Source organism: Notamacropus eugenii, chromosome 2 (assembly GCF_028372415.1).
Source record: "Notamacropus eugenii isolate mMacEug1 chromosome 2, mMacEug1.pri_v2, whole genome shotgun sequence".
NCBI lineage: Eukaryota > Metazoa > Chordata > Mammalia > Diprotodontia > Macropodidae > Notamacropus > Notamacropus eugenii.
In genome coordinates this window covers 33,922,729-33,947,387 of record NC_092873.1, presented here as the reverse complement: position 1 = coordinate 33,947,387, position 24,659 = coordinate 33,922,729, and the positions used below count along the sequence as shown (strand labels likewise).

The 24,659-nt window shown below is 37.6% G+C and overlaps 1 protein-coding gene across 1 annotated transcript in view; it reads left to right on the top strand.

The window, feature by feature from the left end:
* The first annotated feature begins 1,049 nt into the window (after positions 1-1,049).
* Positions 1,050-24,659, top strand: part of CPE (carboxypeptidase E) — a 133,198-nt gene continuing 109,588 nt past the window's right edge. Inside the window, exon 1 of the mRNA XM_072639729.1 lies at positions 1,050-1,681. Coding sequence (XP_072495830.1) covers positions 1,375-1,681 — 307 coding nt within the window. The 5' untranslated portion in view covers positions 1,050-1,374. The remainder of the gene's footprint in view (positions 1,682-24,659) is intronic.

Below are 24,659 nucleotides of genomic sequence, written 5' to 3'. Positions count from 1 at the left end.
TTGTAAACTGGAAACTTACATGAACATGAAACAAGTAGTGAATCTGAATTCAGAGGACTTGACTTCAATTCCAACTACTGCTGTTTTTTCTTCCCTCTCCTTTCCTCTCCTCAAATCTTTCTCTCTAAATTGCAGAGAGGGTGCTAACCTACATTGCCACAGGGAGTTCCCTATGCCAATGAAATCAGAGGTTTAGTCCCTATTCCCTTTCTTGAAACTGTTTCAACCTATTGGGTTTTCTGTTCTAGACTTTGCCAGACAATGGACACATCTAAAAATTAGTTTAAACTGGTACTTATCCAAGCAATATAAATCTTGATAAAAATACGGAGCGCTTAGATATCTAAATGAAATTTTATTGTTTTAGCAACACTTGTTATAACTCCAAGAGAGCTTTCATTTAGTGCTATCAGCTTTATTTTCAAAACAGGATCTAGTTTGGCATTGGGTTAAAGACTTTGTCTGAGTCCAGACGGATCAGTCTCCCAGACTGTTTCAGATGATTGGTGTGTGTGCTGTTGGTTAAAATAATGCTACCCTCCATGAAATATCATGAAGAAAATAACAATATATCCACATAAGTACAAAGAGAACATCATCTTCATATTCCTGTCTGGAATATTCGGTTATTGCTAGTCCATCAAGATGGAAACCTGTGTGGGTCGGGATGGATAACTCCAAGAATCTTCCTTACCCTCTCAGTGCGACATTAAGGTCCTCTTGATGGTGTCTCAAGACACCAGGGTCCCCAAACCGTCAGTTTACAAGCACTGCGTCTCCCCCACCCCATCAGCTGGTTCACTGGGGATTCTGCGGCATTTGGCTTTTGACGTGGGTCTGAGCCAACAAAGGCAGAGGCACACACACGCACGCTCTGACACCCTCTAGCCCAGAGGACCCCCCTCCCAACCTGTGCCTGCGTGTCCGCTCCTTCCACTCTCCGCTATCCCCTCCCCCCCTCACACCCGCCCGCAATGGTATCTCCTGCGTCTCCCCTTGGCGCGGCACAGAGTAGTGCAGCCTGCGGAGCATCTGGCTCCCCTCCTTTCTCTGGGTGGACCCAGCTCTGGGGGCTGACACTCAGCTGGGGAAGGTGAGCGGAGAGGGCGCTGCTTGGCTGGAGGGCACAGCCGCCCAGTTTTTGGAGGAAAAAAAGCCTAGCCAAGCCGGCCGGAGCCAAGAGCAAGGCAGGCGCAGGGAGGAGGGGTGAAGGAGAGAGAGAGGGGGAGAGAGAGAGAAACAAAAGACTCAGCTTTGGACAGCAACGTCGCGAGCCGGGGCGCAGCTGGGCACAGCATCACAGCCCAGCGCAGAGCGACGGGCGCGTGGCACCAGGCAGCTCTAGCCTAGTCGGGAGCCTTGGGGAGACTAGTGATGGGCCGGAGGGGCAGCTGCCCGCTGTGGGCGCTGGGCGCCGCGCTCGCTGTCTGCGTCTGGCTGCTGGGCACGGCGGCCGCAGCTGGAGAGCCCGGAGCGGCGGGGATGCGGCGGCGGCGGCGGCTGCACCAGGAGGACGGCATCTCCTTCGAGTACCACCGCTACCCGGAGCTCCGGGAGGCGCTGGTGTCCGTGTGGCTTCAGTGCCCGTCCGTCAGCAGGATCTACACGATTGGGCGCAGCTTCGAGGGCCGGGAGCTGCTGGTGATCGAGCTGTCCGACAACCCCGGGGAGCACGAACCGGGTAGGGGTGCTGCCCTTCCTCTCCCTCCTCCTCCTTTCGCCTGCCTCCCTCCTTCACTTCTCAGCTATTCCTCTGGGACCCCTGGGGCTCCCTGTCTTTCACTAAGGGAAGGGAGGGGAGGTACGTACTGGTGAAAGGTGCTCAGTGGGGAGCCGCCCACCCGAGAATACCTGGAGGGCTCAGGGGTGAGGGGTGGGAAATAGGGCAGAGGACCACGGTTGGTACAGGATCCTGAAGGAGTGCAGTGGGATGATGAAACACTGCCAGGTCATACTCCAGATGTAGAGCGCTCGGCGTCCATTTATTACGCCTTTAGAGCTGGGGATAGCAGGAAAGGATAACAAATGTGCAAAACCTCGATCCCAGACCTCAAGGAGCTTAAATCTAATGGGGAAGACAATATGCAAAAAAATTGTACGTGCAATATATGTATTTATTTCAAAATACACACACACACACACACACACACACACATATGCACGCACGAATATTTCAGCACCACCAGAGTTCCGATGGTGCTCACCTATAGGGCTGTCCTCTTCCCTTCCCCCTCCCCTCCTTTTGAGTAATTCTGAGCAGAGTCTAAAAGATTAACCCTCAGCTGTGATGTGATAGAATCAGGGGAAGAAAGGAGAGAGCGGGTGAAGAATGGGGCTTTCCCCTATACATTGTCATTTCTAGGGCATGTGGATTGTATTCTCCTATGAAAGATCGAGAGAGGACGGTACAGTGGGGGCTATGGCAAATAGGGAAAGAAAAAGGACCCTTTATCACAACACAGCTAGTTTTTACGTGGAGCCAGTCTTAGAAAGCAAATGAACCTGTGTTATATGTATCTGTGTCTGTGTCTATGCGTTTTACATCCAAGTCATCTCAATGAATGCTGAAAGATGACTTGTGAGATAGGCTGTGTGGGTGGTGTATGGTGTGGGAAAATGGGTTCCAGTCCAAAGATTGAGCAGTGGCCTTTAATGAGCATCTTAATTAGCTTTTTGGAACTGCACATGGGCTATTTCCTTAGAAAAACTAACATTTTACTCCTTGTACTGAATGAAGGCACTGAAGAAGACTCAATTTGTGATTAGGTTGCTGTTACAGGATGCTTTCCATATGTTTCTCTCTTGCATCTTCTGGGATTTGAATAAAGGCACATTTTGCATTTGATGAACTTGATGGATTTAATGAAGAGGTCCTGTTCAAATGTACTTGAAGCTTGCCTTACTATTCTTCTGACCTTTGGAAATAATTTCTATTGCTTCAGGCCTAGTGTTTTCTGGCAGTAATTACAGTGTTGAAAAAAATGAGGTCTGGTAATACTAATGTAAAATATAAGATTTTGCAAAGCAAATAAGCAAAAGTAAGTTAAAATAATTTATCATCATATCAGAACAATTTTCTTATGAAATGGAATAGGCACTTATTTGGGAAAGTATTTAAAATGTGTGGTAGTAATTGGAGCCATATTGATTTGTCAAGTATTGCTTATTATATGGGATGAAAACACTATATCTTTAAAATACTATCTAGAGGTTGCATTCTTTTAATTCATCAGATTTAATAATTTTCAATAAACTTTTAGAAAACTGATGTAATATTATCTAATAGGCAGGCAAGTGTTATTTTATAAAATGTGAAAAGTATTCTCAGAAAAGCAATCTTTTTTCTTTCTGAATTAAGGGGAAATATCCCAGTGATTCTCACATTAGGAAACTTTTATGCATCTCAAAATGATGACTTTGAAAAGATGTTTCTGTCTTTGTTGGTATAGTCTTTAAATCATGACCCAGATACATTAATCTACAGTAAATTGAAAGATTTTACTTTAGCATATATTGTAGTGTTGGACTTTTCTTTCATTCTTTTATTATCATATTTTTGCATATAAAGGAAAATTAGTAAATGGAAGAGAGCTTTTCCCACTCCCCCATTAAACTGTTTTAGTAATTGGGTATGTGTGAACCCAGAAGTTAAACTCTTCCTGTGTTCAACAAATCATTCTCATGTTTAGACTATGTGCTATGTACTGTCAAATTTAAGACTGCGTGAAAGGGTATCTTAGTTTAAGGCTACTCGAACAAGGTTACTTAGTTCAAGGTAATACTACAGGGCTCTTCTGTCTGTCTTAGGAGTAGAGCTTGTTCAGAAGCCAATAAAAAATGACCCATCCTACTCTTATGAAACATCCTGTCACCTCCCCACCCCTTTCAATTCAGTCTTTTATACAGGGCTTAAATAGGTTAAGGGAGCTCTTAGGGAACTCATAAGTCTCTAAGTGTGATGGGTCAACTACTGAGTGCTGCCATAGCATTCCTTGTCTGATTGAACTTTTCAGAGTTTCTGTTAAAGGAAGAATGTTTATACCAGGCTGCTGCAAAACATCTTTGAGAACCCTTCTAAATGAAAGCATTTTAAGGTTATTTTCCAGTTGTTCTGAGAAATGTGAAAGTAACATCTCCACCCTACTATATGAAGGAGTAATTGAAATGTCCAATTTAAAAAAAATATTTTACCCAGGAATGTGTCTTTTGGTGGCATCTTAACCACATACCTGCCTGTCACGAAAGCTGTGGTCTCATGGAAAGAGCTTTGGATCAAGAGACAGGAGGTCTGAATTCTGTTCCCAGACTTGGTGCTTACTTCTGTGTGATCTTGTTCAAATTACTTAATCTGTCTGAGCCTCAGTTTTCTTATCTGTTAAGTGGGGATAAGGATTAAATTCAATCACATGTATAAGCTGCAAAGTGCTCTATAAGTGGAAGCTAACATTCAATGCAAGACATGATCTTATAGAATCATAGGTCTATAGGTTTCGAAGGACCCTCAAAGGTCATTCAGTCCAGTTCCTTCATTTTAAAGATAAGGAAACTAAAGCTTACAGGTGCCAGGCATCATTACTTTATCTGAATCATAAAGGACGGAAAATAGTATATTATAATAAGGGACATAGGTTTTCAGGGCCTTGAATCCCAGATTGAAAAGATTAGGCTTGAAGCTGGCCATAGTGGCCCAGGTCTGGGGTCTCTGTTACTTGGGGAGGCGAGGCCAGTAGCAATATAATGAGGCCCTTGGAGTGGAGGACCCATCAGATTGTCTAAGGAGGAGTGATCCAGTTCAGATCAGACAACCAGAAGAGACTAAATCTTCCTTACACATCAGCATTAGGATTAGACCATGAATGGCTGTTGTACGTCTTTCCCTGGTGAGACAGAGAGAGACCCTATAGTCATTGTGGGTTGCTGTGGTTCAAAAAATTCATCGCCTGGAAGCTAACCATCTGGTCATGAATATCTCTGAATTCTAACTTGTCCTTTCACTGCACTCCATCTCTGGGCCTGTTTTTGAAATTTTTACAAACTAGTAGAAGCCCTTACGTCTTGTGCTTCCCTGGCTTAGCCTTTGAAAATGTAGAGTCCCTTGTATTATAGTAGATGCTAAACGGAGCAGGGAGAAAAATCATACCATCAGTCAGCAAGCTTATATTAAGCCCTTATTATGTATCAGGCATTGGGGATACAATTACAAAGAATGAAACGATCCCTACTCTCAAGGAACTTATATGCTAAAACATATTTACCAGTGAATACTTGCTTGAAGGTAGATTTGGAGGTGAAGGGAGAGTAACACAGTACTTACCTATCCGAGCGCTGGGCCTCATCTCCAGGGCCTAGCACAGTACCTGGAACATGGTAGGTACTTAGTAAAGGCTTGTTGACTTTATGTAATTGGTTACTGGCTTAGCAGTCAGGGCTGATTCTCCAGTTGGTATATGGTCAAAGGATATGAATTGGCAGTTTTCAATTACTCCTTCATATAGTAGGATGGAGATGTTGCTTTCACATGTTCAAATTAGACAAGAAAAATATACAGAAATATTTATAGCTGCTTATTTTTGCGATGGCAAAGGATTTGAAATTGAGGGGGTGCCCCTGAATTGGGGACTGGCTGCACAAGTTGTGGTATATCCATGTGACAAAAGACTATTTTGCTGAAAGAAGTGATGAAGAGGATGGTTGCAGAGAAACTTGGGAAATACTTGTATGATCTGATGCAGAATGAGGTGAGCAGTACTGAATAATTTATATGATTATAGGAATATTATAAAGACAAACAATTTTGAAAGACTTGTGTTGTGATCAGCACAATGAGAAACCACAAATCCAGAGGATACAAGCTGTTAACCTGATGAGGTAATGAAGTCAGAGTATAGATTGAGACATATATTCTTTTAGAGATGGTCAATGTGGAAATTTATTTTGTTTGACTGTACATATTTGTAACAGTGATTTTATTTGACTTGTTTTCTCAGTTGAGGGGTGGGGAAGAGAGAGAGAATATGAATCTTAAATTTCATTTTTAATAAAATTAGGTAAAAATTAATTAAATTAATTTACTAATACATAAATTTTTAAAGGAAGGAAAACATCAGTAAATTAGATGGAGAGAAGTGATTTGTAAAAGGCCACCTGCAGAGTTGGCAACAGCTAAAAGTCATAGTGACTGTAGGTCCTATATCCTGACACTAAGAAGGAGATAGGATACTGTCAGTCACTTAAATGTCTCAGAGTTTGGGAGGTGGTGGTGGTCCATTGTAGCATGGGAAAGAAGGCCAAAAGGCAAGGTTTATTCCCTAAATATGTATTTAGCTGAATTCCTAACTGTTTTCCTCTTATTCCTGTTAGGCCTGAAATATGCCAAGTGAAAGTATGAAAGTTTCCATGTCTTCTTTTCTTTTGGATGTACCTTTCTTGTACTTACGTGTGCCAACATTTATGTATAAGAGCATATACACACACCTATAGAGTACTCTTAAAATTAATTAAGCAATGGAAAGTTATCCCTAGGTTACTCTGTCTCCCAAGGTTAAATATGAGTCAAGTTAGTTTGTCTAAATGCTGAATTTTATAACGGGATCTCAGACTGCCTTTGAGAAACAAGTCTGGTTTATAGCTTAATTGTAATTTTATTTTTTTAAAATTATTTTATTTGTTTTTAGTGTTCGACAGTCACTTCCATATATCTTAGATTTTTTTCATCTCCCCTACCCCTCATTCCCCTCTCCCTCCCCACTCCCTCCCTGAGATGGCATACAATCTTATATAGGTTCAACATGTACATTCCTATTAAATACGTTGCATAGAAGAGTTAAAATGAACAGGAGAAACCATAAAACAAAACAAAACACAGTACAAAAGAAAATAGTCTGCTTCTATCTGAGATCCAGTTTCATAGTTCTTTCTCTAGATGTGGAAGATGTTTTGCCTCAAGAGTCCATTGGAAACTTTTTAAGTCCTTGCATTGCAATGAAGTACTAAGTCTACCAGAAAAATTCCTCACATGCTGTGGTTGTTGCTATGTACAAAGTTCTCCTGGTCCTGCTCTTTTTGCTCAGCATCAGTTCATATAAGTCTTTCCAGGCCTCTCTGAAGTCTTCCTGTTCATCATTTGTCATAGCACAATAGTATTCCATTATGTTTATATACCACAACTTGTTCAGTCATTCCCCAATTGATGGGCATCCCCTTGATTTCCAGTTTTTGGCCACCACAAAGGGTTGCTATAAATATTTTTGTTCCCATTTCTATGATCTCTTTGAGATACAGTCCCAGAAGTGATATTGCTAGGTCAAAGGGTATGCATATTTTTGTAGCCCTTTGGGCATAGTTCCAAATTGCTCTCCAGAATGGTTGGATCAGCTCACAGCTCCACCAACAATGAATTAGTATTCCAACTTTCCCACATCCACTCCAACATTTATCATCTTCCTGTTTTGTCATGTTAGCTAATCTGATAGGTGTGACGTGGTACCTCAGAGTTGTTTTGATTTGCATCACTCTAATTAATAGTGATTTAGAGCATTTTTTCATATGATTATAGATAGCTTTAATTTTTTCCCTGAAAACTCCCTGTTCATATCCTTTGATCATTTATCAATTGGGGAATGACTTGTATTCTTGTACATTTGACTCAATTCTCTATATATTTTAGAAATGAAGCCTTTGTCACAGACACTAGTTGCAAAAATTCTTTCCCAGTTTTCTGCTTCCCTCCTAATCTTGGTTGTATTGGGTTTGTCTGTGCAAAACTTTTCAATTCAATGTAATCAAAATTATCCATTTTGCATTTCATAGTGTTCTCTGCCCCTTGTTTGGTTATAAATTTCTCCATCCTTCATAAATCTGACAAATACACTATTCCTTCTTCCCCTAATTTGTTTATAGTATCAATCTTTATACCTAGATCATGTATCCATTTGAACTTTATTCTTGTGATGGTGTCAGGCATTGGTCTATGCCCAGTTTCCACCGCACTGTTTTCCAGATTTCCCAGCAATTTTTGTCAAACAATGAGTTCTTATACCAGAAGCTAGGGTCCTTTGGTTTATCAAACAGTAGATTGCTATATTCATTGACTACTGTGTCTTGAGTACCTTATATATTCTACTGGTCAACCTCTCTGTTTCTTTGCCAGTACCGAGTTGTTTTGATGATTGCTGCTTTATAATGCAATTTGAGATCTAGTAGGGCTAGGCCACCTTCCCTAGCATTTCTTTTCATTATAAATTTCTTGACCTTTTGTTCTTCCAGATGAATTTTGATATTTTTTCTAGTTCTAGAAAATAATTATCTCATAGCTTGATTTGTATGGCACTGAATAAGTAAATTAATTTAGGTAGAATTGTCATTTTTATTATGTTAGCTCAGCCTACCCACAAGCAACTGATGTTTTTCCACTTACTTAGACCTGACTTTAATTTGTGCAAAAAGTGTTTTGTAATTGTGTTCATATAGTCCCTTGGTTTGTTTTGGCAGGTAGACTCCCAAATATTTTATAGTGTCTACCCTAGATTAAATGGGATTTCTCTTTCTATCTCTTGCTGTTGGGCTTTGTTAGTAATATATAGAAATGCAAATGATTTATCTGGGTTTATTTTGTAACCTGCAACTTTGCCAGAGTTGTTTATTATTTCAAGTAATTTTTTACTTGATTCTCTGGGATTCTCTAAGCATATCATCATATCATCTGCAAAGAGTGATAACTTAGTTTCTTCTTTGCCTGTTCTAATTCCTTCAATTTCTTTTTCTTCTCTTATTGTTACAGCCAGCATTTCTAATACCATATTGAATAACAGTGGTGATAATGGACATCCTTGTTTCACCCTTGATCTTATTGGAAATGCATCTAGCTTATCCCCATTGCATATAATGCTTGCTGATGATTTTAGGTAGATCCTGCTTATTATTTTATGGAAAGTTCCATTTATTCCTATGCTTTCCAGTGTTTTTAATAGGAATGGGTGTTGTATTCTGTCAAAAGCTTTTTCTGTGTCTATTGAGATAATCATGTGGTTTCTGTTTATTGTTCTGTCTTTGAGAAACAAGTCTGGTTTATAGCTTAATTGTAATTTTAAAAAAAGTTCTTTATAGGATCAATGATGCTAGAAATGCTAGATGCTATCAAATGCTAGAAGGGTTTGTTGGACTTGCTCCTCCCAAAATCTATTAAATTGTAAAGTGGATGAATTCTAGTTTGCATTTTTTGAATGTTGTGATGAAACTGCAGTTAAAGGAGACCATAAAGCAGAAAAAAATAGGTTGCCATTTGGACCATTTAGATGGCCCTCTCCTCTTTTGAGATTTGCAGCTTCTTAATGGATCATAACTGTAATTCACTAACTTTCTAATTGTGAAGATAAGTTTTTGTTTTTCCAAGAAGAATTTGTCAAGTTGATTGTAGGGAAAAGACTTTATCATTTATTATTTGTTAACAGTGTTTAATCTTAACTTTAAATCATCTCACCCAAAGTTTACTATAGAGGTCAGGCTGACCTCAGAGATCCTGAAGGGATGCTTGAGATTGATTCAAAGAATGCTTGGGTCCACTCAAAACAGAAATGTTCACCCAGATCTTGTTTTATGGCCATCCAAAGCTTGTATTTTGGCTTTGCTCCAGGTTTATTGAATGTTTATACTTATGTGGTGAAATACATTTTAACCTTACCTGGAAACTGATCTTTTCTGGAAAATGTCTAACTGTCTATATTGCAACCCAAGTTCTTCATTTGTCAATCAAGGACATTAGACAGGATAATAGATGACATTTATATGACTTAGCTTATTTGAACATTACAATATGTTTTACAGATTTTATTGTCCCCTTTTCACAATTCAAGGCACATTTATTAAGCAGCTACTAGAGGCAAGGTACCCAACACCAGATGCTGAGGAAAACAAAGGCAAAGATGAGAGTCCCAGATCTCAAAGACTTTCAAGATCGCTATAGTTAGAATGAAACTGAAGCCTCAAAGAGGCTAAATGACTTGCTTTTGGTTATAGAGGCAGTAATTAGCTAAAACAGGATTTAATAATGATGTGAAAACATGTGGAAAGGTAAAAAATGTTAGAAAAATTATCGTTGTAAAAGGCTGATGAACCTAGATTCATTAACTAAAATTTTTTGAAATACAGAATTGGCAAATTGCTTACCATCTTACAGAGGGGGGAGGTGAGGAAGGAGGGAGAAAATTTGGAACTCAACATTTTATTTTAAAAAATGTTAAAATTGTCCTTACATGTGATTGGAAAAAATAAAATACTATTAGAAATTTTAAAAAATCTTCCTTAAGTTAAAAAAAATGGAGAATTGGGTTTATTCTTTTGTTGTAGTCAAATAAAATATTTAGCAACAATATTATGCTTTTAAGTCTTATTTTATTTTATTTTATTTTAATTTTCAGGTCTTAATGGTGAATCAGAGACACAAAGTAGTACTGTATGGTGAGACAGGCACTAGCTTTAGAGGACCTAAGTTGAGTTCTCTCTCTACCACTTACTACCTTTTTTATTTTAGATAAGCTACCTTTCTGGGCCTCAGTTTCCTCATCTGTAAAATGAGGGTGTTGTTTTCAGACTTGTAAGGTCCCTTCTGGCTTGAAATCTAAGATCTTATGAACATTTTTCAAGGATACTAATTAATCTTGTGGAAATTTCCTGCATTGTCATACTAAACACTTTATGCAATTTGCCCTTTTACTGGTTGTGTTTGTTTCCATATTATCTGTTTGTATCTCCCCTCCTCGATATTTTCGTTCAATAGTTGTATGCTAAGTGACTATTGAAAAAGACTGATTGGAGTGGGAAGGGGTTTTCATGAAAACACTTTTGATGCTCTGCTTTTTCTAGTCTTTTGGAAAACATGATAGCTTTCAGTCTATTTCTGTTTTGCTCCACTTTGTAAATGCTTCCAGGCCTGGGCTTGGCATTCTGCTGTGCAGCGATTAGGCAGAGGAGTGAAAACTGTGAGAAAGTTCATCTTTTCTTTAAGGAAGGATGCCGCTATGGCTCAACTCCTTGCATCAGTTAAAACAAATGATATCTTTGTCTTGACCCATTATTGACTTGATCATCTTATCAGTTTCTTGAAGCATTTAAAATATGTAGGCAAACTGTCCCCACACTTCCCCACTTATCGTAAAGATAAAATCAGATTAAAGACAGACTCTTACTGTGTGCATGTGAACATGCCAGAATTCTGAGAATGACTGGGAAGGAATGAAACTGTTCATTTTTCATGGGTTCATATGTACCATGTAATATATGAAACATATATTCTTGTTTCATTCGTATCGCTATCTTTTTTTACATGCATACATGTATATATATGTATGTATATATACATGCACATAAAGATACAAAGAGGGAGAGAAAAAGAAAGACACACAGAGAAAAACAGAGGCAGAAAAACAGAGACACACAGAATGACACAGATACATAAGACATATGCATATAGGCATTAAGTTGTACATGGTGGATAAATCTGCCAACTGTATTGTACTGTTTGTAGTGACAGAATCATTCTGACAGTCCCTTTTTGTAAGACTGAGCCTTCTTTCCTCACAGGGTTTTTGGCTGGCTTTTGTGTTTATGTTTTGGTATAAGCATTTTATAAATTTTGAGAGTGTAGTGTATTGGGAAAAAGCATGGGTTTGTAGTCAGGAGGTTCTGAGTTCAGATTCTAGTTCTGTCTATAACTTAGTATCTATATGACCTTGGACAAATTGCTTTGTCTCTGATGCTAAATCTCCTCATCTATAAAGTGAAGGAAGGATTGTTTTACAGATGATATATATAAGGTCTCTTTTAGCTCCAGATCTGTGATCCTGTGTGATAATACCTATGTGAGCTTATTTGTGTGTTTAAAAAACTTAAAAATAACCACAGCTTTGGGAAATTTGAACACACTTGTTCAACTTTTAATTTGATGTGAAGCATCTAGGTTATGTAATTTTCTCAGTATTGAAGGAATCACATCTAATTTTTTTCCCATTCTTACTGATTTCAGCATTATCAGATTTGTGCATTTGAAAAATCTGATTTGAAAAATCACTGATGGCAGTGAGGAGGGTTAGCCAAGAGCTAACTGGTGTTTGAAATGACTAATCTAACTTTAGAATATGCTTGACTCTAGTTTCCCCCCCGCCATAATTACTGAAATCACTGTGAGCTCATTGGCCTTTTGGTATTTTTTTCTTCTCTTCAGATTCAGGATGTGGTGTTTCCTGAGGGATCCAGCTCCCAGCTATCTCTGGTAAATTATGGTTTATGAGGCAGTGTATGCTCCCTACTTCTCCAGTCTACCACAAATTAGGCATTCTTGATGGACAAAAAGTGACTCAAACAACACCAGTGTTGTCTGTCAGCTAGGACAATGATGTATCTTGCAAGCAAAGTTCTGACCTAGGTGTAAAACAACAATTCTCACCTGTGGGTTTTCTAACCCTTGTGAATGAAATTGACTGTTATTCACAGAAACCAGATGGCTGTAGCTTCACTGGAGAGGCCTAAAAGTGTCATTGTTTAAAATCATATTTTGGGCTGGGGTTCAGGAAATCTGCTTTTTGACAAATGCTGATCGTTTCTTTCATAAGCCCATACCGATTGTTTCTGAAACATGTCTAAACCTGACCTTTGCTTCAGTGTGCAGACTTAAAAAAAAAAAAAAAAGTCAGGTTGCGTTTTCAAGCAGAACTGTGGAAAGGGAGTTGGATAACCATCTAGATTGTTTAATTTATGGAGACAGACAATCAGAAACATCAGCCCCAAAAGCAGATTAAGAAAAAAAAGAATCTGCTTAACTATCCAGTTTTATTGATGACATAATTCAAGTTAATCTAAACTGCAAACTCTCCTCTGTAATGGGAAGCCCACTGCTCATTTCCAGTGTGTAGTTTTCTCCCTGACATCCCTTATTTCTAGCGCAGAGCTCAACATTTAACCCATAGTAAGTCTTGGCTATTCAGGATGACAGAATTTCTGCTGTAGTAATGGGCCTCTGTTTTCTGAGAATACTACATTATCTTTTTTCCTTCTCAGGTGGAAGGAAATTCTCCCAAGCCCCTTTCCCATTGCCATCAGAATAAAGGGGCTGCACTAGGCTGGCCAACTTTTTAAAAAATAGATTCAGAGGAAATATAGCCCACAATGACAGTTGGTTTTTGGTTTTTCCATGGGTGATCTGTTTTTAGTTCAGCTTGGCAAGTATTTATCAAGTATCTTGTTTGTCTAGCCTTTTCATTTTATTGGCCACTCTCTCTTTCGGTGGGTAGTGTTATTTATAGTGTTATATATTAGTGTTATATATGAAATCTTGTCTTCCAGTTCCTTCTCGTTAAAACTCCTCAGTTGCTTACTGTGTTATAAGTCATGTAGTGCTGGAAAATGTATGCATGAATGTTCCAGACCTGAAGTTGCCTGCACTTTTAGAAGTCACCGCATACCCACTGCCAAGGCAACCAACATAAAGATGGTTTGTATGGAGAAAAAATAGAACAGAGTCTCAAAATGAGACATTTACATTTCAAGGAGGAGGCTGCATTTAAGCACTGGGCTGAGAGTATTACTGAAAGTGGGACAGCTGGCAACTTTACTTTGGAATTAGAATCTTGTGAAATCCCATTCATCTAAGGTTTTATGCTTTGCTTAAAAGTGACTATTTAAAATATACTTCACGTAGGACAGATTTAAAAACAATTAGTAAAGGAAACTTGCCTTAAAAAATTGTGAGAACTCCATAAATGTGAGCCAGATTCTCAAAATAATTAGCCCCCAGGGAATAAGGCAGTACTGTGGGAATCTGTGTTAACTGTATCAGGCCAATAGGGCAGACTGAGGATTAAGAACATTCCATGCCTTGAGGAGGCTATGTAAAGAGTTGGACTGGCTTATTAAATATTACATTTTGAATAAGTCATCTCATTTATTTCCCTTAATATATCTCTTCTCTTTAGCATTTTTAATGATAAATGTGTTAAGCAAAATGCAGATGGAAATAATGAAAGCTTGACATTTATATGGTGCCTTTAGGCTTGCACATCATTATACTCTCTTATATCAAACCCTCTATCACTTGTGAAATAGATGCAATTATTACCTTCATTTTTATAGATTATGACATGGAGACTCAGAAGAACCAGCGGTCAGTAGGTTAAATGAAATTTTATCAGGTTGTCTATTAAAGTGATCAACATTTGAAATATCTTGGCATTTATTAAAAATCTGCTTTGTTCAATTACCCTCTATTAGTCTCATTATTAATCTTAACATAAAAACAATAAAGTTTATACAGTAAGAGAGACAGCTATATGACGTAAAGAGCTGGACTTGGGAGTTAGGAAGAGTTGAGAGTGCAAATCCTGATTTAGATATTATCTTTATGACCCTGAGCAAGTCACTTAAGCTTTCTGTGCCTCATTTTCCTTACCTGTAAAATGAGGAATTTGTACTACATGATCTCTAAGATCTCTCTCACTTCTATTCAAACCCAGGTCTTCTTTATCCACTATGCCAGCTGTCTCTAATTTGGGGCTATTTTCCTTCCTTCCTCAGCCCCCAGTAAGGGACATATCCCTAAAATGAGATCTCTTTTAAAAATTATGTGTACGTATTGGAAAAATAACACTGATTATAGACCACACTTAGGGTTTAGATAAGGCAAATTTTTGGAAAAAGGTAATTTACATTCAGAACAATATAATGTACTGTTATTTTAATCATTAACCTGTATTGTACCATAAATGTTTTTGATGACATTATACGCAGAAGGGTGAGCAATTATTTTAAATTCTGTGATTATAGTTCAAGTTGACCTATGCATTTATATTGAGAAATTTCATGTGCATGTACACATTTTTTTCTGCTATTCCCAAGGATTGAAAAGTCTTCTCTTTTGTTTGATTGAGTACATCACTTTTGACCTCTAATTTAAAGGTAATTTACTTCTTAAAATCTTTCTTCTGAGAAACTTTAATAGGCCATTGTAGGACTTCACATATGTGAGAAGTTGGATTGAATATTACTAGTATGACTAAAGACCAAAAAAATGTCTTTTCATATTCTGGATGATGTTACATGTGTACTCATTTCAGTAGGTTGAGAAATCTGTACTTCATTATTTTGTTCTAAACATTGGCCCTTCTCCATTTTTCCTTCTTTCTTCTTCCAACTCCCAAATCTATTTCACTTATCTATGTGAGGTAGTGTGGTCCAGTGGAAAGCATATTGGAAGACTTGCCATCTTTTTGACCTTGTGTAAATTGATCTATGCCTCAGTTTCTTCATATGAAAAATATTGAGGTTGGAATAGGTGATGTCTAATATCTCTTCTAGTCCTAGACTATGATTTTAGAAAGGAAATTAAAGTTAAAAGGGAGTGGGAATATGCCAGTCAAAAGGAGGAGGCTTTTGTTTAGAAAACTCATAGGAAAAATTCACCTAAAATAAGGCTTCACCATTTGAGGTTGAGAATATTTAATAGCAGCTCATCTCTTTCAATAGCTAGTTGTTTGGTCCCAAATGGAAGGCTTTCCCCCATGTAGTAGGGGAGCAGGGGATTTTCATATTCTTGAAAATTTCCATAATATATCTCCAGTGAGTGGAAGGGCCTTATGCACATGGCAAAAATGAATGGTTTGAAGTTAAAATAGTTTCCTTTATAGAGCACTAATGCCACAGCTATTTGAACAGCAACTGTTGTTACTCAAGTCATTTTTCAGACATTCCTGACTCTTCATGACCCCATTTGGAGTTTCTTGACAAGACACTGTAGTGGTTTGCTATTTCCTTCTCCAACTCATTATATAGATGAGGAAACTGAGGCAAACAGGGTTAAAGGACTTGCCCAGGGTCACACAGCTTATAAGTGTCTGAGGCCAGATTTGAACTGATGAAGATGAGTTCCTGATTCCAAGTCTAGTGCTCTATCCACTGCATTACCTAACTGCCCCCAAATGGCTTTACACTCTGCTCCAATGATTGCTTGCTGCTATGCTGACTTAGTCTTATTCTGGATATTAATGCACTTGGGAAATTTGGCTTAAAAATGTTAGCATTTGCACCAAAAATAGAAGCAATATAAATAGGAGAGGTAGCCTAAGTAGTTTATTTTTAAAGGGATCAGGAAACCAAAAAGACATTTAAGAAAATACTTGTTTCACAGAACTGTGGAAGGAAGGAACAGAAAGGGACAAGATAGCCTATACCCTTAATAGCTACTTTGTCACTGTTTACTCTCTAGAGTCTGAAAAACTACTTAACAAACAAACTAAAAAACCCAAAAGACATTAAACATCATTCTCTGAAATGAGACTTATTTTCTGACAAATGTTTTCAAATGTCAAAATTCTAAAGTCATAATCACAAGATATTGCTTTTGGAATTCTAGTTATAAAATCTATTGCATATTAATTTCCTGACTCACTGGTGGGCCTGAAGCTTCACTGCTCCAAAAGGCTGCTAATTTCTTCATTTATTTGTTAAGCATGCCAAAACTTTTAGAAGGTTTTAGTTTATAATCATTTACATAAGAATGTTGAATATTGTAAAAGTATTCTGAAGGGCAGAAAGATTTGGAATATGATGTTATTCAAATTATAATAAAACAGTAAATAAAAAACTAAACAAAAAAAACATAGTTTCAAAGAAATTTGGCACATCTACGTCTCAGTTCAATTCAGTAAACATTTTTTAGTGCCTACTATGTGCCAGGCACTGTGCTAAGTGCTAGGAATACAAAAAAAGGCAAAAGACAGTCTCTGCTCTCAAGGAACTTAGAGTATTGTGATAAATGCCCTATTCTCATAACTGGCGATCAGTTGAGAATGAAGTTCTGTATAAATGAAATTTTCATAAATGCCAAAATGTTTTAAATGTTGATCATTTAAAATGGACATTTTAAATGTTTATGAATTTCTATTTTAGGGGGAAATTTTTTTATAACAAATGAAACTTTATTATGATGTCCATTAAAGTAGTTAATGTCTAAAATATTTTGACACCCATTAAGAATCTACTTTGCTTAGTTACTATGTGATTATTAATCTCAAAATTATTTATTTCTTAGTCTCTTTGTGACTTGGAGATGGATACGTATTAAAAGTTCCCCATAGTCATTGATGATATAGGAACACAGGGTTCATCTTCAGAGTAGGATACTGCAGCAAAGAAACCCTCTTCTACCCAAAAGAGTAATATCAAATGGTCACCTGCCCCAAAGGAATTCATAGAAGAGCTTAAAAAAGACTTTAAAAATCCAATGAGAGAGATTGAGGAAAAAAACAATCAAAGAAAAAGAAGAAGATTATGAAAAGAAAGTCATTCAATTAGAAAAGGAGATCCAGCTTCTTAAGAAAGAAAATTACTCCTTGAAAATCAGAATTGGGCAAGGGGAGTGAAGTCATAAGAGATCAAGAAATAATAAAACAAAATATAAATAGTGAAAAAATAGAAGAGAATGTGAAACATCTCATAAGAAAAACAACTGATCTGGAGAACAGATCAAGAAGAGAAAACATAAGAATAATCAGGCAACCTAAAAGCTATGATTAGAAACAGAATATTGATATAATAAAACAGGAAATAATTAAAGAAAATTGTCCTGAAGAATTAGAACAAGAGGGAAAAGTAGAAATAGAAAAAAGCCATTGTTCTCCACCTGAAACAGTTTCTATGAGGAAATCTCACAGGAATATCATAGTCAAATTCCAAAATACCCAGCTCAAGGACAAATAAATATAAAATATTATGAACAACAACAACAAAAAAAGCAATTTAAATATGGTGGTGCCATAATTAGAGTCCCACAAGACCTAGCAGTGGCAACACTAAAAGATCACAGATCTTGGAACAGTGTATATTGAAGAACTGGACTTGTGGCTGAAAATATCATACCTGGCAAAGTTAAGCATAATCCTGAATGAAAAAAAAATGGATATTTAATGAATTGCCAGACTTTCAGGATTTTGTTAAAAAAACAAAACAAAACAAAATAACACACTGAGCTTTAATAGAAGATTTGATATTTTGTATGAAAAGCCAAGAGAAATATAAGGTACATACCAAAGACTAATTACAAGGGATTCAATAAGGGCATACTGTTTACCTTTTTTATGAGGAAATATAAAATTTATGTCTAAGATTGTTATTAATAATTGGATAGTTCATAAGAAAGATTGGTGTATGTAATGACAATCAAATTAGGATCTTTTTCTGTTTTTGTTTTACTAAAAGTGCCTCTGATTGAATAATGTGATTGGGGAGGGTCTTTCCCACTCATTAATGGGCCTACCCATTAAGGGGAGTTTGATTAGGGAAGATTTGTAGGAACACCCACTGTTTTTGTTAATGAGGCACTGGTTCTCGAGGGTTGGGATGCCCTCTCACTTTAAAAAAGGTATAAATACTCTGAGGGTGAGGTTTTATTTTGGGGCTTAATTTTGGTAAGAAGATTTGAGCGCCAAATGAGGACTCTGGGAAACTGCTAAAGAGCCCCCTGGCTTTGAGAACCCAGATGTTTTGCTTCCCTCTCTGGTTGGTCAAACAGCTGTACCTGTCTGTTGAATTATGGTCAGATAGAGGAAGCCATGTCTATTGATTACTTTGGGGTTCAGGGTGTTGACTCCCCTGAATCAGGTGAATGATATATGTGCTAGACTAAAGGATTGATACATGCACTTGATTAAAATGATTGTTAACCCCTCAAAAGTTGCCTTTCCTTTTATGAATGCAGATCTAAGAACCTGTGACAACAGGTTCCCTTGTGTATGTTGGGGTGCTTGCTGTTACAAGGTATATCTGAGTATGATATGATTTTAAAAATTAAAGCCATTTAGGAGCAGCTAAAAAGAGTAATTATCTTACAAAAGAGGGGCGAGAGGAAGAACTGATAGAGAGGAATTAGATGGGGGAAGAGGGATGGTAGTTCTGGAAACCTACTTTCATTGGGAATGGGTTCAGTAGGGAACAATACATATCTATCTAGAAGAGTATAAAAGTCTTCTAAATTCAGAAAGAAATAGATTAGGGAAGGGAGAGAGAATAAGGGAGGGATCTTTAGAGGGGAAGGTGAGGGAATAGATTAAAGGGGGGTATAGAAGGGTGTTTAGATTAATAGGAATGGAAGGATAAGGGAGAGATCCTTGGAAGGAGATAGGTTAAGTAATAGGAAGGCAAGGTAGTGGGTAGAAGTAAAGTAGAGGAGTCAGGAAGGACAGGAAACAGGAAATATGCACAAACATAAAATAAAGATCAGGAATAGAATTTGTTAGGGAAAAAGGAGTAGGCATGGTAATCATGATCTTGAACAAAATTGAGGCTAAAATAGATTTGATTAAAAGAGAGTAATAGGGAAATGACACTATGTGTCAACCATAATCATCAACATTGTTTTGTAATATTTAAAACAAGTAGACCACATAAGGTTGAAATATTGCTACAGTGTAGGAAATGATGAGGTGGTGGATGTGGAAAAATATGGAAAGACTTAGACTTATGAAGGAAAAAGTTATTCACTCTCAGAGAAACAGAAGGCAAATAGGTATAATATAGTCTTACATAGATGCATATTAATGTATATGTCTATATGTGAGTATGATTATAGATATCTAAGTATATGCACATGTAATGCACGTATAAGTATGAATATATGAATATGTATACATTTTGTATGTATATATGTGCCCTTGTATGTATATGTATGTGTGTATGTATCTGCACTTAATTGTAGCCTTCTGGGGGGGAGGAGAAAGGGGGAAATAGCAACCAAATAAAAAGTACATAGCAGAGAAAGAAAACTTACAAGTAAGCAAAAAAAAAAGATGATAGATCTCAACACAATGAATAGTATTTATTATATAGGCTTTCTTGAAATGGAAATTTATTACTGTATATTTTGAATCCTCTCTCCTTCTGCTGTGCATATGGCAATGCTTTTTTTCTTATTTTTGTGTTATTTTAGTTTTAGTATTTAAGTTTCTTTTTTCTTTTCTTATTTTGTGTTTAAGTTTGAATTAAAAATAAAAAACAATAAACAAAAATATTTCCCAGCAATACTATGTAACTGAAAATTTTTAAAGATTTACAAAAACTAAGAGTATTCTTTGAAAAAACTCTAACGAATTAACCAATTAACCTTGCAATTAACTGAAAAAGCAATGGAGAGACACATGGTGAGCATAAGCAAAATGTTTTTCATCATGACCTATGTGCTACACAGTGGTATAATCACTATGAATGTCCATTTTCTTAATTTGATGCTACCTTCCCCTCGAACTCTTGTATTACGTTTCTCTTTTCTTTCCTAGCTAAACTTCTAGAAATAGCTCTCTACATTTACTGTCTACACATTCTTTCTCTCACTCACTTCCCAACCTTTTGCAATCTGTATTTGGACCTCACCACTCAACTGGAACTGAAATCTCCAAAGTTACCAATTAATTGCCAAATCTTATGGCTTTTTCTCAGTCTTCACCCTTCTTGATCTCTTTACAGAATTCAAAAACATTGACCATCTTGTTCTTGATATTAAGATAATATTTGTAGAGCACAGTGCCTAGTACATAGTAAATGCTTAATAAATAATTATTCTTTTACCTCTTTTTTTTAAAAAAATACTACTTTCTTGGTTTTCTCCTCCTACCAGCTTGACTATTCCTTCCAAATCTCCCCTTCTGATTCATCATCCATATCCTGCCCCTTAACTATGAGTCTTTCCCAAGGCTCTGTCTTGTGCCTTTCTTTCTTCTCTTAGTGACCTCATCAACACTCAAGTTCAAGTTTTCATTTCTATGCACATAATTTCTAGAGATTATATATATGTGTATATATACATATGCATATACATACACACATATGTGTATACTATATATCCTATATGTGTGTTTATATGTTATCCATGCCTATCCATCCTATGTGACTCTTTTCCATATCTTCTCATAGTCTGACACAAAGTTTGACTCCTAATATGCTAGGAGGTACTTCCCTCAATTTTCTGATGCCATGAGTATACCCAGGGTTCTTGGGCTGTCTATTAGCTATTTCTCATAACCAGAGAGAATATTTTAAAATCTCAGCAGCAGATTCAAGTAAGACTGACTTTAAAGGGAACCATGTTTCTTACTTCTGAACTAACCAAAAATACTATCTATGTCACTATCTGAGGGGTGTCCTGAGCCTTTAGCAGCTACAGGAGATAGCTCTTTACTTATAATTACTCAAACCTCACATTCTGATTATCTGACAATTTAAACATTTGAAATGCAAAAAAAAATTATAAGACTGGTGGCAGCTTCCTGTTTTGTCACTTTTTACCTATAGTAGAGGGTTGCGGGGGAAGCACAGAGATAAGGAGCAGAAGAGTGGGAATAAATGAAAATCCATTTCTGATCTTATTTTTGTGATGAAGAACTCTTCCTCTCTTCCAGAAATAGCAGTTACTGCTCTTATAATTTTTTCTAATCTAGTTACTCCATAACCAGTTTCTTTACTTTACTTCTGAAGTCAGCACACAACTACTCTTAGATGTCTTGTTTTGTTTCAATTATGGCTAAATAAGTATTATTATCAGTCTAGGACTGTGTCAAGGACTTCATCAGTGGCTAAGCAGCTTTATAAATGTTTGAATCTGAATTTTAATTGGTATAGGAAAACAATTTCTGCTAAGAAGGCAGAAAAATTAAAAAAAAATAGCTAACTTTGCTCTTTCAGTCAAACATAAAGAAAACTACGTCTTGGTCTTTCTTAGTTCCTCCTCTTTCCTGATCATCTTTACCTCATGGTTCTGTCCAGATTTCATTCTGTTCAGTTTCCCTGGGTTAGATATGACATCAGTTTCAGATTGTTGATTGTGAGAAGGTCCTCTTATTAGTTTCAAATCAGCCTACAAGGATCTGACTTATCTTCCTGGAAGGTCTTAATGACTCTCAGGTACTTGGAAGCTCTACCTCTCCTTTGACTTTGTGGATAAGAAATTCCCTTTCCTTCTTCTAAAGATTCCTCCCTTGAGGTTCAAGCCACCCTTCACTTATCTGGCTACAGTCTCCTTTCTTGTAAGTTTTGATGCCTCTAGTCCCTGAAGTTAAACTCCTCCTTATCATATTTTCTCTGTTCTTGTAAACTGAAGCAAATTCATTGGTTGTTTGTTACAGCTATGAAGTTGGCACCTCCCATCCAAGAATCATTACACAATAGAAAGAGCAGTAACTTGAATTTCACTTTTGATACTGCTACTTAAGTGTCCTTGCATAAGTCACAACCTCCCTGGGTTTTCATTCCCTCATTTGTATGATGAGAAAGTTGGACTAGATGTTATCTAGGACCCCTTCTAGCTCTAAATCTGTGATATTCATCACCTTGAGCATGACTTTCCCCCAAGCTTCTCTTTCTCTTTAAAATTTCCATCTTTTATTTCTTGACTACAGAATCCTCTAGCTTCTAGCCCACATTATAGAGTTGCTGTATAGAGCCCAACCACAGCACAGGTAACCAATTTCACCCACTTCTTTAGCTTATCTTTTGTGACTCATCCTCAGGTGTTTTTCTCTCCTGCCAATTCCTTCCTTTCCCTCCTCCCACTCTAGGGGAGTGGTTTTTCTAAAATCTAATTATCATCAACCCACATTGTCAAAAGAACTCTTTAACTGTAGAGAAATAATGAGAACAGTTTCTGTAACCAATATGGAAAGACATTTCTCCACACAAGGAAAACCCCAGAAACTATTTGGAAACTTGCATACCTGACATCGCTCATTTACATTTTTGTCCTCTTTCAACACAACCTATCACTCCTACTTTTCTTATGAAATAGCACAGGCACATGCAGCTGCAAGTTTTGGTTCATGAAGATTCCCAATCTTCAAGGCTGTCCCTTGAGAATAGGAGTTTAATCTGAAAGATGTTTAACCTTTTGGAGCTGAAACCTTCCCTGATCTACAAGTGTTAAACAACATTGTGAATTGAGAAATGATAAACCTGCATGGAATTCTAGGAATTTCACAGCATGGCAGTGCGCTAAGGAATGGCAGAAAGAATGTGGATCTGATGTCAAATTGTATGTGTTTAAATTCCAGCCTTGATCCTTAATATCTCTGTAACCTTGGGTAATAATGATAATAATCATTTTATAGCACTTTAGATTTGCAAAGCATTTTACAAATATCTCATTTTCTTTTCATATCGCTAGGAGGTAGGTGCTATTATTTCAATTTTGCAGCTAAGAAAACTGAGGCAGACAGGTTAAATAACTTGTGTAAGGTCACACAGGTAGTATCTGAGACCAGACTTGAATTCTGTGACATTAAGACCAGAAGGCTTTTCATGAAAAATATTTTATTACCACCTCTTTTAATTATAAATCATCCCTATTAGAGGACTTTCTAGAAAAATTTATGTAAAGTGAAGGCAAAGCTTTATTCAAAGTGAAACTTTTAAGATTTGTTGTCAGAAGAGATTGAATCCACATAAAATTAACTAGAGTGGTTAAAATATTTCACAATCATCATTTCATACATCTGTAAAATGAAGAAATTGGGCTAGATGAGCTCTAATTACCCTTCCATCTCTAACATGATTTTACGAAATATTAGATGTCTGTTCTATGACATAGATGCCAAAATTTCTCCACAATAATATAAATCATTGGCAATATAAAGCAACCTGGTTATGGTTACCATATATTTTCACGGACCTTTACATATCATCAATTGACAAGCTGTGTGAAAAAGAATGATGTTAAAAGACAAAGAGGTGGGGGGCAGAACCAAGATGGCGGAGTAGAAACACACGTATGCTAGCTCCGAGCCCACAGCCCATAAAATATCTGTAAAAAAGAACTACCAACAAATTCTGGAGCAGCAGAAGCCATGGAACAACGGAGTGCACGAGATTTCTGTTCCAGAGACCCTTTGGAAAACCTCTCGCAACAGGTCCTTTGCACTGTGGACACAGAGCCGAGCCTAGCTCTGCGTTGGCTGCGTGGTGCTGAGAGGAGTGGATCCGAGCAGGCTTCAGGGACAGAATCTCCAGCAGCTGCGTGGGTCCCTCCACCCACAGGTGGCGAGGGTCGGTGAGAGGGTCTCTTTGGTGGGTTGAGAGGGGAGTGGGGTGCCCCCATAACTCAGGCCCCCTCGGGAGGCAGCAGCAGAAGCAGCAGTGGACAGGGGCTCCCCAAGCAGGCAGGAGCCTGGATCCATTGTTGAAGGTCTCTGCATAAACCCCCTGAGGGAACTGAGCCTTAGAGGCGGCCCTGCCCCCACCTGAGCACCTGAACTTGATCTCACACTGAATAGCAACCCAGCCCCCACCAAAGCCCTGAGGCTGGGAAGCAGCATTTGAATCTCAGACCCTTAGCGTTGGCTGGGAGGATCTGGAGGCAAAGTGGGTGTGAAGAGAATATTCAGAAGTCAAGTCACTGGCTGGGAAAATGCCTAGAAAAGGGGAAAAAAGTAAGACTACAGAAGGTTACTTTTTTGGTGAACAGGTATTTCCTCCCTCCCTTTCTGATGAGGAAGAACAATGCTTACCATCAGGGAAAGACCCAGAAGTCAAGGCTTCTGTATCCCAGCCTACTCAATGGGCTCAAGCCATGGAAGAGCTCAAAAAGGATTTTGAAAATCAAGTTAAAGAGGTGGAGGAAAAAGTGGGAAGAGCAATGA